Genomic DNA, 13141 nt, shown 5'->3' with positions numbered 1-13141 from the left:
ATTTACAAGTCACCTCTCACCGGGCCAGAACTATATTCACAGCGGCAGCTGCAATAAGCCTGTGCATTCATTCCCACCCATCAGAATTTGAAAAGTTTGTGTCACAGAGTCCCACAGAAACCCACCACTACTAACCCTGACCTTCTGACCTCTGCCAAGGTCATCTCCGCTCTTCCCATTTCCTTATGATATAGTATTAGAAACTCATTCTGCATACAGTATGTTTAGGAATCACTAAGACAGCGTCCAGGCAGGTGCCACATACAGTGCTTCCCCAGAGCCATGCCTGCTACATTTTACAAATCTCCTCTGACAGTAATAGCTGATAAGAGACAGGACGACCCCGATGATGAATCCGGAGAACTCTATCGAAGAGTAGAGAAATAATTAGTCATCACTCATGGCGGACGCTTTAGGGACTGCTCGCCTGATTAGCATTAGCCTCACATAGAACTGTTTGTTTAATGTCTCTGTGCCTGAAGTTGCTCCCAGCGCTTACCTTGTGTTTTATTGCATTGTATTATTTCCACATGTTCTGCGATACGCCTTGGTATAAAGACAAAAAAAATATCAATCAAATGGGTGATCCCCTTAAACGAGTCACCTGCAGTCCTTCCTGGGGGGCACCGGCGATACAATTTGATGTTGCTTTATGATAACGTTTGAGGCTATTGTATAAAAATATGCGTTGCCGTTTGGTTCTAGGGAAATCTAACAGATGTAAAAGAACTCATTAGCCAATGAGATTGCGCTCCTGTATTGCACCCTATGTTACAGATAATATCCGCATTTCACTCATAAATCCATTTCCATGGCTATGCATGCTGCATGCCTACTGCGTAGCTACCTAGGGTTTATAAACTTGTATGTTACAGTACAGTCGTCATGCCAGGGGCGTAAGTTCTACCTTGGCCAGGATGCTATTTTGGGTAGAATTTGTATGTACTTGCTACGGTCACTTGGGAATATTCTCTGTGCTACACACAGTTCGTAGACAGAACAGAAGGTTGGCATTTGCGTGCCTGTAGCACGGAAATTAGATTGTTAGCTCCTGGTGCTAATATGCTGAAATATACAACGCTAATGAAAATGTTGGCCCTGTATAAAGAAAGGTTGTATATATAGCTGCTGTAGGGGGTGGGTCATATTGTCTACGGCAGGGATGGGGACTCTTTGGTCCTCCAGCTGTTGTTGAACTACACATCCCAGCATGCCATGCAACAGTTTTGGCATGGGCAAATAGCAAAATACCAGCATGCCATGTTGCATGGCATGCTGGGATGTGTAGTTCAACAACAGCTGGAGGGCCCAACGGTTCCCCATCCCTTGTCTGTGGGAATTAGGTAAACAATGTAGGATGTCACGTTAGATTACACGATGGATCTACACACGTAGCAAGTTCCTGCTGGGGATCGGTGATCTCAGCTTACAACACAGAACCTGCCTGATCCATCTAAGATTCTCAACAATCACAGGCATTGCTCTTCTAGCCTCTGATATCTGGCGAGCTACAGCATGCTGAGACTTGTAGTTCAGCAGCAACCCAAGAGCCAAAGGTCACCGAACCCCAGCGGTTTAGAAAATCGTTTTAGAGTTCTGATGAGCAGTCTCCATCCCTGGAACACAATGCAGAGGTTCCAGGTCAGGACAAACATCTCATTGTACATCTGCAGTGTCTCCCTGAATAATTAATACAAATATTAAAATAGAGCTGAAGCAGTCGGATTTACTGAAAACACCAACATCAAACACCCATTAAAAGCCACAAGACTTCTGCAAAGGTCGTATCCGCTGCAAAATGGAAGAGAAACGATTTTTGCTGCATTAATCCGTTGACCTGCGTAAAATTAGTGTATTGGTTTGTAACGCACTTAAGCAGTCGCTCCTTATTTTGTTTTTCTGTATTTTGCACTTATAAGAAATCTCCCTCTATACGACCTTTAATGCGCTCGTCAGCGTTAACGTTCATTGGTGACGATTCGAATTCTGAGTGTCTCCAGTTCGGGGACTTCAGCTAATTACTGCATCCTAGAGATGGATGGAGCTTATTACATGTGTAAATTTTAACGACATGCTTACCGACTGTATAAATCACACTGATGCGGGAGCAGCGGCAATAAAATTCCTCCGATAACGGAATTTGTCTGCGCTATGGTGTGTATAAATTCGGCATATTTATCTGTACACTCATTACCCTAATTGACCCTTTGAATAGGAAACTGCGGCCCTAAGAATCGGATAAGGGTCAAGTCAGCGACTAAAAGCCACTTTCAGAGACCAGACGCGGGAAAGAGCTTTAGGTAATAATTCCCATCAACCGCTGGACAATCGGAAAACTAATGTAATGTAAAGAAAAGAGTAGACAGGATTGCTAAAACGGGTTACGTGCATTACGGTTAAACGCTGCGATTCATTTTCTGACATAAGAAACAAGATCGTTTACTGACGGATGGCGGCATTATGCAACATGAAACACAGAAAGGCTTTTGCTAAGGCCTAACCTTTTGGGTCTTTAAAAGCATCATTATACGCCATCAATTTTTAAAATGATCAAACCGACAATGCAACTTGATAAAGACTCTTGGACAATGCTACAAAATAATCTGACGCATGTCAACTACCCAATAAGTAACAAACAACAACATATCTGTTTAAGCAGCTACAGTAACTGACAATACCAGGAGGGGATACGGTTAACATCCAAGCAGTCAGGTTGCGGGCGTTCAACATACCGATGCCCGCATTCCGACTGCCCTCACAACCCTGGCACCGGAACTCCAAATAGCTCAGGACCCCAATGCCGGAATACCGACAGATGGTATCCTGATCGGTAAGTATGTGGATCTTGCTAGTGTAAAGACGGGGAAAGAAAGGTTAGATTTACCCACTAGAGGGGTACTTGGGGTTAGGTAGCAGAGAAGGAAAGATTAGGGTTGGGCTGCGGGGAGGGGGCTGTTATGTTTAGCGCAGGGGTTAGGTACTAGCTGGGATGGGATAGGCTGCGGGAAGTTAGGGGGTGGCAGGGGGGTACATATAAATACCTGACCCCTGTTGGGATTTCCTCTATCAGGATGGCGGTGTTGGTATTCTGAACGCAGGTATCCTGACAGATGGTCGTCCATATGTATACCATCAGGAATGTGGAGGCTCCAGAGGAAGATGAATGGGTAGAAAGGGTTTTTCTCAATTACTCCTCAAGAGATCCATATACCTGCCTACTATGAGCCATGGGGGTTGGTGGAAGTAGGGCATGACTTGGCCTAGGAGTCAACCAGCGTTGAGGAGTTTAAAAGAAAGGAAAGTGTGTTTTTAAGTAGGGAGTATGGGGACTTGTTACATTCAATAAGTGAAGGGCTTAGGATTTTTTATTGTGTAGGGTGGAGATGGTTAACTGTTAGGTGTGGCCCCCAAGCTTGCATCAGCTTGGCATTGGGTTGATTATTATATTGTGATTTATAGGTCATAGGAAGCTATAAGCTATCCCAGAAAATATTTGATGGTTACTCCTTTGGAAGAAGGGGCATAGAATGATGCAGGGGGGTTTCCAGTTGCCCGGAAGCCCTCCTTTCACACAGCCTGTCCTGCGGACAATCCATGCAAAAAAGATGACAGTTTGGAGCTGCTGCACATGATAGTGGTGGCAAATTGTCCAACCAAGTCGGCGGTGTGTGTGTGTCTGTGGGTCTGTGGGCTCATTCAGAGACAGAATCTGTCTCTGGCATAACGTGATCATTGGACCTACGTACATCTAACGCGCTGTATTACACAGTCTGCCATGTGCTTGGGGCAGGCCGCTTGTTATGTGCTAATTCTGCGTCCTCCATGGGTTGGCGACAATTTCAGTCAAATCAAATATTTGGAAACCCCCATAGGTTAGTAACCCCTGAGGGATTTGATCGATGTGGTGGTGTTCCAATCAGATAGCTATAAACCCATTATAATGGTATTAATTGGGGATATCTCGTGTCATTTAGGGAACGGGCATTTATTAGGTTGTTGGCCCGTAGTAATTAAAGCTTACTAAGAAGGGATTAATTATTTATTGAACTAGCTGCCTCCTTTCTCCTATATCTACAGTATATTTAATTAAGGACTTGGCCCATTATCATCCATTTTTGTAGCCAAGTCAGTTTGGTTTTAGTGTTCAAGGTATGGTCGCCATGGGGATAAAGAGCAAAATAAATGTTGCCCTTAGCAACCAATCACATTCTGTCCATCAATTTTCCAGGATGCAGTAGAGAAATCATTGCTAGTATCTGATTGGTTGATATGAGAAACATCCCCACTTCGCAATTTTAAAAACTTTGTTAAATTTACCACTTAGACAATTTGTTACTCCATACTACTTTTTCAACGGTCACTGCCACCCTAATAATTACTTCAGGATCCTGTCCCCTGATGCGACTATCTTTGTTCACTGTGTACTTGTCCAAACTTGTCTTGTACTGTAAGTCACTGTTTTCTTGTTTTTTTGCTCATTTATGTATTGTTAGGCGCTGCGGAACCCTTGTGACGCCTTATCAATAAACGATCATCTATAGAAACCCACCGCACGGGCCATTCCCAGGAACGGGGTGCACACCTGCACTTGCTGGAGTATACTGGAACACTTAAATTAGTATTTTGCTTACATTCTATCACTGTATCAGCGAAGGCAGACAACTCTGAGCTCATTACAAGGCTGACAGGTGCGGTAGGTCCTGCGTGGGGACAGGTTTGAGACCAAATTCCACATTCACAGTAAATCTGGCAGCGCCTTGATTCCCAGTGTATGGGAGAAATCTCGTTTAGGGTTCAGTGAGAACTAGACAGGCGTACCATATGGGGTGCTCACCCAGCCACCGCCAAGACGTACAGTTCTGGGATGGGTGACCGGCTAGTACATTTGGCAGCACAGAGGTTAATAGCACTCTCTGCGATATACTCTGTATTCTTGGATTCTTGGCTATAAAATCCTCAAGAAATACACAGACGATAAAATTGGTAATACGTAGTCCACAAAATTCAATACCCGCATTCCAAATGAGTTTCCATCGCATACGTGTAATATCGTATAATCTATATCGCATCACACATCCATTAGGACCCAGTGACAATGTGTTTCATGTGCGTTGTGCAGGATGTTGTGACTATATATTTCCCAATGGGATCCACCTGACATGTAGCTCCTTCCCCTGTCACACTCTATCACCACAATGACAATACCACACTGATGATTTGCAAATCCCACCATCTAATGACAAGACAGTTCCATTAGAACCCACCAGCAACAGGATCTTGTGACTATATCAGACTCCAGAATTAATAGAAGGAACATAAACACTTGCAGCCTTTGGGAAAGATCATAAAACAGATGTCTTATGTCGCCACACAATCCTGAATCATTGATAGAGCAAGACCAAACTTGAGTTGCAATTTCCACAAGATCGGTGATCTGTGATCATAATCTATAAATTGCAATTAAGAACCATTTCTTGTGCAGTCAGCCACCGGCATTTGCGACTAATTGGCAAATGGTAATATACTGTATATCAGTCAAAAAATACAAAAAAAAATCAAAAATAAAGAAAGCGCCAGCCATATCTTGTAAGACAGGCTTGGTCAATACAGTTAGTTATCAATTGCATCCAATAATCCCCACTTCTGGTACCCGAATGATGGCCCCTCCCAATGCAATGGGTTGTGTAATAGGTATTAGAAGTACATGGAGATATACAATGTCATTTATTTGCCACTTATTCATAGCGCTATTGCCCTAAGCTTGCAGCCTTGATGCCACCATCATATAAACATGCAATTAAATACATTCTAAATATCAGTTTATCTAGAGAAACGTCCCTGTTTGGAAAGGAACATTTCTTACAAACCATTTCAACTTAATATGATGACTTAAACAGGCATTATCTACAGCAGCAGGACGGACTGTGCTTCGCAATCAAGCAGTGAAATGGTTAAAAAAAAATGATTATTTTTCTTATTGCTAACACTATTTCACACACTTTTTGTAATGACCAAGGTTACAGGAAGCTCCCGTTATTTTGTAAACAAACTATTTGTGTATCTCGACAAAAAAAAAAAATCTGCAACTATGAGCAAACAAAAATGAAGAAACTCCCGCAACCCCACACAAGGAATTAGTAACACAACATTTTTAGCACGCACAAAAATGAACATTACAAAAGACTTTCTGTTAATCTTGCTGCTAATTATCCTGGCATGCGTCCCATATAGAGCATTTCAAATATTTTCTAATGTCTGCGTCTACTGCAAAGTTGTGTGCCTGTAAATCCCAGGAATGACATATTCCAAACGGAATTTGTTTTTGTGGTTTCAAAGCATAAAGTTAATACAAATATATATATTTTTTTTTACACATTTACCCTATCTGGCTCTGCAATGGTTAAATTCTGCAGCCAATGGGGCAGATGTATTTAGCCTTAACAAGAGATAAATGCAAGGGTGATAAGGAGAGATAAACGTCCAGCCAATCACCTGCTAACTGCGATGTTACGGGCTGTGTTTGAAAAAAGTCAGTAAGGAGCTGATTGGCTGGACGTTTATCTCTCCTTATCACCCTTGCATTTATCTCTTGTTAAGGCTTAATACATCTGCCCCCATATTAGATTTAAATCAAATGCAGATTTGAGGGTATTTCCCAAATCTCCCTCAAAAAAACACACAGCACTACAGTAGCTTCAAGGGTTAACCAACAGACTCTTTTACTCCCAAGATTGCTAGCTCCTTGGACAAAACAACTGCTGGCATGACGGATCGAAATCCCTACCAGTACTGCTACAGCTGTATACAGTATCTGCTCCTACAGGGAGAGGAATAGCCCTTTCGTGTTTGATTGGCAGAACTGGTTTATAATAATAACCAGCTATTCTGTAAATGTGCAAAGTGTTTATGAATCTCTACGAGGAAAAGACTGTGGAGTGTAGGTGGCAATTTGTTCTATATACCAGAAGAGGGTGTGTTTGCATACATTAAGAGGTCTTCTGTGCTACCTCCAGCCCCCTCCTTCACCCTAGGAATCCAAGGCAAAACATATCTTCCAAACCCTGCACAAGACAGCAGCACACTACAGTATATACATATAATGGGAGCTGGGTCCGATATTAATTCTGTGGCTCTGTGTAGAAACTACTGCTTCCTGCAGTGACTGACCAGTAAGCTGGGACTATAGTGAACAGGTAACCCTAGTACAGCAAGCAAGGAAGAGGGGCTGGCAGGAGACCCTGTCTCATTTCAAGTCTAAAAAATGCAAAGGCGTCACAATTCGAAATGTAAACTCTGACTGCTCTGCCACACAATAAATATATATAAATATATATATATATATATATATATATTTGATAATATATTATAGATACGATAGATAGATAGATAGATAGATAGATAGATAGATATCAATAAATTGCATATCTCTATGTACATGCACAAATATCACAGTGGTGATAGGACCACAGTGTCCCAGCGCATCATTTTCAAACTCCACATTAATGATGGGAAAGATTTGGGGGTACTTACGGTCATGGTCAGACACGTTCGCCCCAGTGAAACAGAAGAGGTTCAGGAGCAGAAGGGCTGCAAGATACATGACAGGCAAACAACAAAACACCTTCCCGGTACGATCCGCCGCTCTCTTTAATGACAAAGTGTCTCGGTTTGTTTTCTTCTCGTGCGCCAGGGGGAACAGATTAGGATGGGGGGGTCGGCCAGATTCTCCCGAGAGAGGATACAGACTGCATTCAAAAATAAAAAAAATCAAATCAAAAAAGGAACTGCAATAATTCCAACCAGGGAAGAGAATTGGAGGGGGAGAGAGGGGATTCTCTCCTATTAGGATAACAGCTGAACTAGCCAGGCAAGATATGATGCAGCAGTAAAGGGAATTAAATAGGGTACCAGGAATGGACCATGAGAGGTGGGTGAGCAGGGGAGAGGATGGGAAGGATGCAGACTCTGCAAATGCCTGGGATTCTGTCAGAGTGTGCAGCTGCCCACAGCTACGGTGCTCAGCGCCTCCAATCTGCCTCCCTCTCTCCCTCTCGTATGGGGAATTGTGGTGCGTTCTGCTCTGATCCCCTTGAGATGTGGAGGGAGGGAAGAGGAGTGGGGGGGGGAGCGAATGTAAAGGGGGGGGATTGCTCTCTCTCGCTGGGTGAAAAGTGGATCAGATGTAATTCAGTGCTGGTAACAGCTGTGCGGGCATCACACTATATACATGTGTGTATTCCTGGTGGGGCTGAGGGTGCGTGCGCACACACGCATACTCTGTATGTATGTATGTATGTATGTATGTATGTATGTATGTATGTATAAATATATAAATAAAAGTGAATTTAGGTATACCACACTACAGTATCAAGGGTTTTATTCTAGAATATAATACACACGCAGCATATATTATATACAGTAATATATATATATATATATATATATATATATATACACACACAACATATACACAGTATGATATATATATATATATATATATATATATATATATATATATATATATATATATATATATATATATGTACACACACTAGAAAAAAAATGAATGACAGAAGCTGATTGCTTGGTACTTTATCTCTCTCCAAGGTTTGATAAATCACCCCCGTACATACGTGAGATAATAACATAGGGATTCATTGTTAGCCTTGAGGTTATATATGCAAATGAGCAAGATTCCCGCAGGGTGCAGGAAACCTCTAACAGTCATGTTACACAAATTACTTTAATCCCACGGGAAGCAGGATTCTTATTATAGAAATGCCGAGTTACTGTAACATGTCTGCACATATAGGAGCTAACAATCACTCTACACATGCCAATATTACACACCTGCAATGTATGTATGTATGTGTGTCTCTCTCTATATATAGACACCGGAATATAGAGTGGTAACAGTAAATGTATTACGTCACACAATCTTATGCATATATAAATAATATAAAGACCAGGTAATCTGTAGAGACTCCCAAACAGGGCATCTAAGGCCGAACCAGGTTGATAGAAGGCTTCCATCAAGATCTAGGCCTTCCATCTCAGAAGGACATCATCTACAGTTACCACCACGGGTAGTGCCAGAATTGATATAGTGATCTACAGCAGCGGTTCTCTAACTCGGTTCTCCGGTCCCTAACGCATGTTTTCCAGGTCTCCTCACAGAATCACAGGTGAAATAATTAGCTCCGCCTGTGGATCTTTTAAAATGTGTCAGTGAGTAACAAGTCCACCTGTCGGATGACCTGGACAATGTGCACTGTTGGGGGTACTCAAGGACTGAGGTTGAGAACAGTATATACTAAGCCTCGGAGAGAGCTAAAGTAGAGAGAGAGAGATAATACATCCAATCAGCTCCGTCCTAACTGTTACAGGCTGTGTTTTAAATATGACCGTTGTGGGTGGTGAGTACTTTATCTCCGTTCCACCTGCATCCTCTTCCCACCTCGAAGGCCATCCTCTCCTCTGCACCCAGCCCCTCTAGTGTAATGCTACACCCACCCACCCCCCCATCAGTAAAGTGACGTGGCCGCTGATGTCATCACATCGCAGGGACGGGTTCCTATAGGGGCACCTCCTCCGAGATGTCATTTTTAATACACCTGGGTAGAAATGAATTTCCTATTGCCCAAATAGCGGCTATAGGCAATTCTATTTATCAAGTGTGAAACACAATAAATAATAAATGGACCCCTCGCTGCTGTATTTCCATTGTAATCCACTAATTTTACATTATCTGCATCCTCCATACTGTCCTCTATGGGAGTGTGTGCATGTTAGTGCTATGGGGCCGATTCACACCTGTTCGGCCCCTCTTCCAGTGTTGGGGGTCTGCGTATGCCTATAGTCTATAATGCGCATGTGCAGGCCCTGACCTTCGCTGAGGCACGGTGGGTGCACCCATAGAAATGCTGGGTGGACACCAGCAGGCACCCCCCTGTCTGCTCGGGGCGGGCACCAATGTCATGCGTCACTACAAAATGTGACTCCCGGGTAGCGCAGTGGTGGCGATATCATTTGATGGTAAACCACCGTCGAGCAATTTCTCATCTGTCGAGCAATAACACATCTGTTTGCAGCCCTGCACATGGGTTATCCTGCTCGCTGGGCTCTGAACACAATCAGCACAGCGAGCAGAGGTCTGAATCAGGCCCAATATGTTTGTATTGATAGATATACAGTTAAATACTGCGTGTGTATAATAGTGTTCATTCTAGCACCCGCCATCTCTGAAAACCCATGCAGTTCCTATTCCCTGCCTGGGGTGTCGCTGTCTGCTGTACTGCTTCTAGCACAGTGTGGTCTCTATATCAGCACTGATTTGCAAACCAGATCTGTGCTAGAAACACCACTGCAGACAGCGACACCCCAGGCAGGGAACAGGAACTGCATGGATTTTCAAAATTGGCAGGTGCAAGAATGAACACTACTGTATATAATATATATCTTGGTCATCAGGTAGGTAGTGTGGCGGGTTAGTCCCTGTCAGTATCTTAACATTAAGAGTTACAGCCCCATAACCTGTATGAGCATACATACCAACCCAACCCATTCTGTGAAACCCCTTCATGGGTCTAGCACCCTCAGAACCCAATTTAAAGAAAATCTACCCCAGATTTCTTCATGAGAGGCATTGGGATATAGCGGACATTCCAACCGTTGGGATGCGTTCAGAAGACCGGAGGCTGCAAGGAGGAACTGTTAGGGTTAGACTGCAAGGGAGAGGGTTAGAATTAGGCTGCAAGGGGAAAAGGGTACGGCTGCAAGGAGGAAGGGTAAGGGTTAGGTTGCAAGGAGGGAGGGTGAGAGTTAGGCTGCAAGCAGGGAGGGTTAAGGTTAGGCTGCAAGGGGGAGGGTTAGGTTTCGGCTGCAAGTAGGTTAGCTTGCAAGGGGAAAGGTTAGGCTGTAAGGAGGATGGAATAGGGTTAGGCTGCAAGTAGAGAGGGTTAGGCTGCAGGGGGGAGGGTTAGACTGCAGGGGGGAGGGTTAGGCTGCAGGGGGGAGGGTTAGGCTGCAGGGGGGAGGGTTAGGCTGCAAGGGGAAGGGTTAGAGTTAGGTTGCAAGGGGGAGGGTTAAGTTTATGATACATGGGGAAGGGTTAGGCTGCAAGGAGGAAGGGTCAGAGATAGGTTACAATGAGGGAGGATTAGGGACAGGCTGAAAGAGGGGGTATTAGGGATTGACTACAAGGGGGAGGGTTAAGGTTAGGCTAAAAGGGGGTGGGTTAAGGTTAGGCCGCTGGATGTAACGCCTAGGATTGGGAGATATTATTACACTTACCCACCAGGTGTTGGGATTCTAGGCACCAGGATGCGTCTGTCGGTTATGTGACTGCCGACATCTTAAGTAATGGTCTCCCATACCCAACCCGAGACATTGTTTGCTAAAGTTAATACTGCAAGTGTACAAGTGTATAAGACTAGGGGGTTGTAATGATTAAAAGTTGATTTTATGAATTTTGTTTATAGATACTAATTACTTAAAATCAATCTAAATCAATACTGTGTTTCAGTCTCTGATATAAACACGTTTACTAACAGGTGATTTTTTTATATTCATTTGTAAATGTTAGTAAAGGTTTGCCAAGCCCCTGAAACAAATCAGTGATTTAGATCAATTTTTATTGGGGTATAAGGTCACATGATCTGTATTCACTAAAAATATAGTACAATATATACAGTATGTATAATATACTGTATACAGTTGTGGTGTTAGCTACACATACTGTGTGGTTTACACTGGCTGAGTAGAAAATGTTAGAGGTCAAAGGTCAGAGGTTCCCCGTATCAATGTCCGGTGGAAGGAAGACCCACACATTACCCTTGAGGCCGCACAGATTCAGGCGGAGGCTCTGCCAGAAGTGGCAGAAACTAGAAGATAATGAGAGGGGTTTTGCTGAGCAGGCACCACCTGTACGCGACCTCGCGCAAAGGGTGTAACATAACACATAAAGGAAGCAGGCAGACAAAAGGGTATAATAAAGTACTAAGCAGGCTGCATATATTATGTGTATGACCTCATGCAGAAGGCTACATCAAGTATTCTGAAGACAAACCAAACAAATAGTACAACAGCTTAAGGGGGGGATGCTCTAACTTCCGCTCCCCCTTACCGCCGGCTACCGCATTCATACTGTAATTATCGCATATGCGATAATTATGGCAAAGGACAGCTCTTGCGTTATGAGCTGTCCAGTCAGTGGGTCCCATCGGCTCCCCCCTCACTCCCTAACCCGGCTGCTGCTGCGGGGGCTGGCTCTCCTCCTCCCTGCACCCGGAAGAGGATCAGTGCAGGGAGGAGGAGGTCACAGGTCTGGGCAGCACAGCTCTGTGCTGCCCGGACACAGGTGAGGGGTGGTGGTTGAGGGGCCGTGCGGGGCGGCGGGGGTCCGTGCGGGGCGGCAGGGGGTCGCGTTAGAAGCCCATAGGCTTCTATGGGGCATCGCCAGATTTTTCTTAGTGCATCCCAAAATGCGGTAAAAACCTTGATAACGGGGTTTTTACCGCATGTTTAGCTTAGAGAATCTAAATCCCTACAAACAGCCAAAAAGCCTTATTAGGTGTCAAAACCCCCCTGAAGTCATAAGGTAACTTACGCGGCATCCACAGGGGGTACAGAGTGGTACGGCGTACCTTTAAGAAATATGTTGCCGGTACGCCGCACCACCCCGCATCCCCTGCTGCGCTTCTCCCACTTCTCCGGCGACTATTGCTGAGAGGTGAAGGAGAGCGCAGAACAGCGCCACAGGCTTCCTCCACCCCTCTGGCACCTCCGCCGCTATCACTGAGAGACTAGAAGAGTGGACCACAGTGCCGCAGGCTTCCCTCACCCCTCCGGCAGCTCTCGGTCATTTCAAATACGGCGCAGCTCCTGAGCCAATCAGAGCTTGCGTACAAGCAGCCATGGTGATTGGCTGTCTGGCCACGAGCTCCGATTGGCTCACGAATCGGAAACATACTTGAAATGGCCCAAAGCCACCGGAGGGGTGAAGGAAGCCTGCGGTGCTGCACAGCCTGGGATCAGGGCCCGCAAGTCACTGTCTGTGGGACCTGCACATGACAGTGCTGCTGTGTGGAGAGAGGGGCATGAGCTGGCATTGTTCGAGGGAGCCCCCTGGGCAATGAGCATG

General features: G+C 44.6%; 1 protein-coding gene across 3 annotated transcripts in view; it reads right to left on the bottom strand.

Moving 5' to 3' along the window:
- Window positions 1-8069, bottom strand: part of CADM3 (cell adhesion molecule 3) — a 244558-nt gene extending 236489 nt beyond the window's left edge. Inside the window, exon 1 of one of the 3 annotated variants that reach the window (XM_083167054.1) lies at window positions 7531-8069. In XM_083167054.1, the coding sequence (XP_083023180.1) occupies window positions 7531-7600 (70 nt within the window). In that variant the 5' untranslated portion in view covers window positions 7601-8069. Of the gene's footprint in view, window positions 1-6784; window positions 6902-7530 lie in introns of those variants that run through there. The other 2 variants (XM_083167055.1, XM_083167056.1) reach the window with 2 other exon arrangements.
- Between the last annotated feature and the right edge of the window lie 5072 nt (window positions 8070-13141).

This window comes from Crinia signifera, chromosome 12 (genome assembly GCF_055691185.1).
Source record: "Crinia signifera chromosome 12, ASM5569118v1, whole genome shotgun sequence".
NCBI classification, from domain to species: Eukaryota; Metazoa; Chordata; class Amphibia; order Anura; family Myobatrachidae; genus Crinia; species Crinia signifera.
Note: the sequence above shows the minus strand (reverse complement) of the source record. Positions and strands in the feature narration are given on the sequence as shown.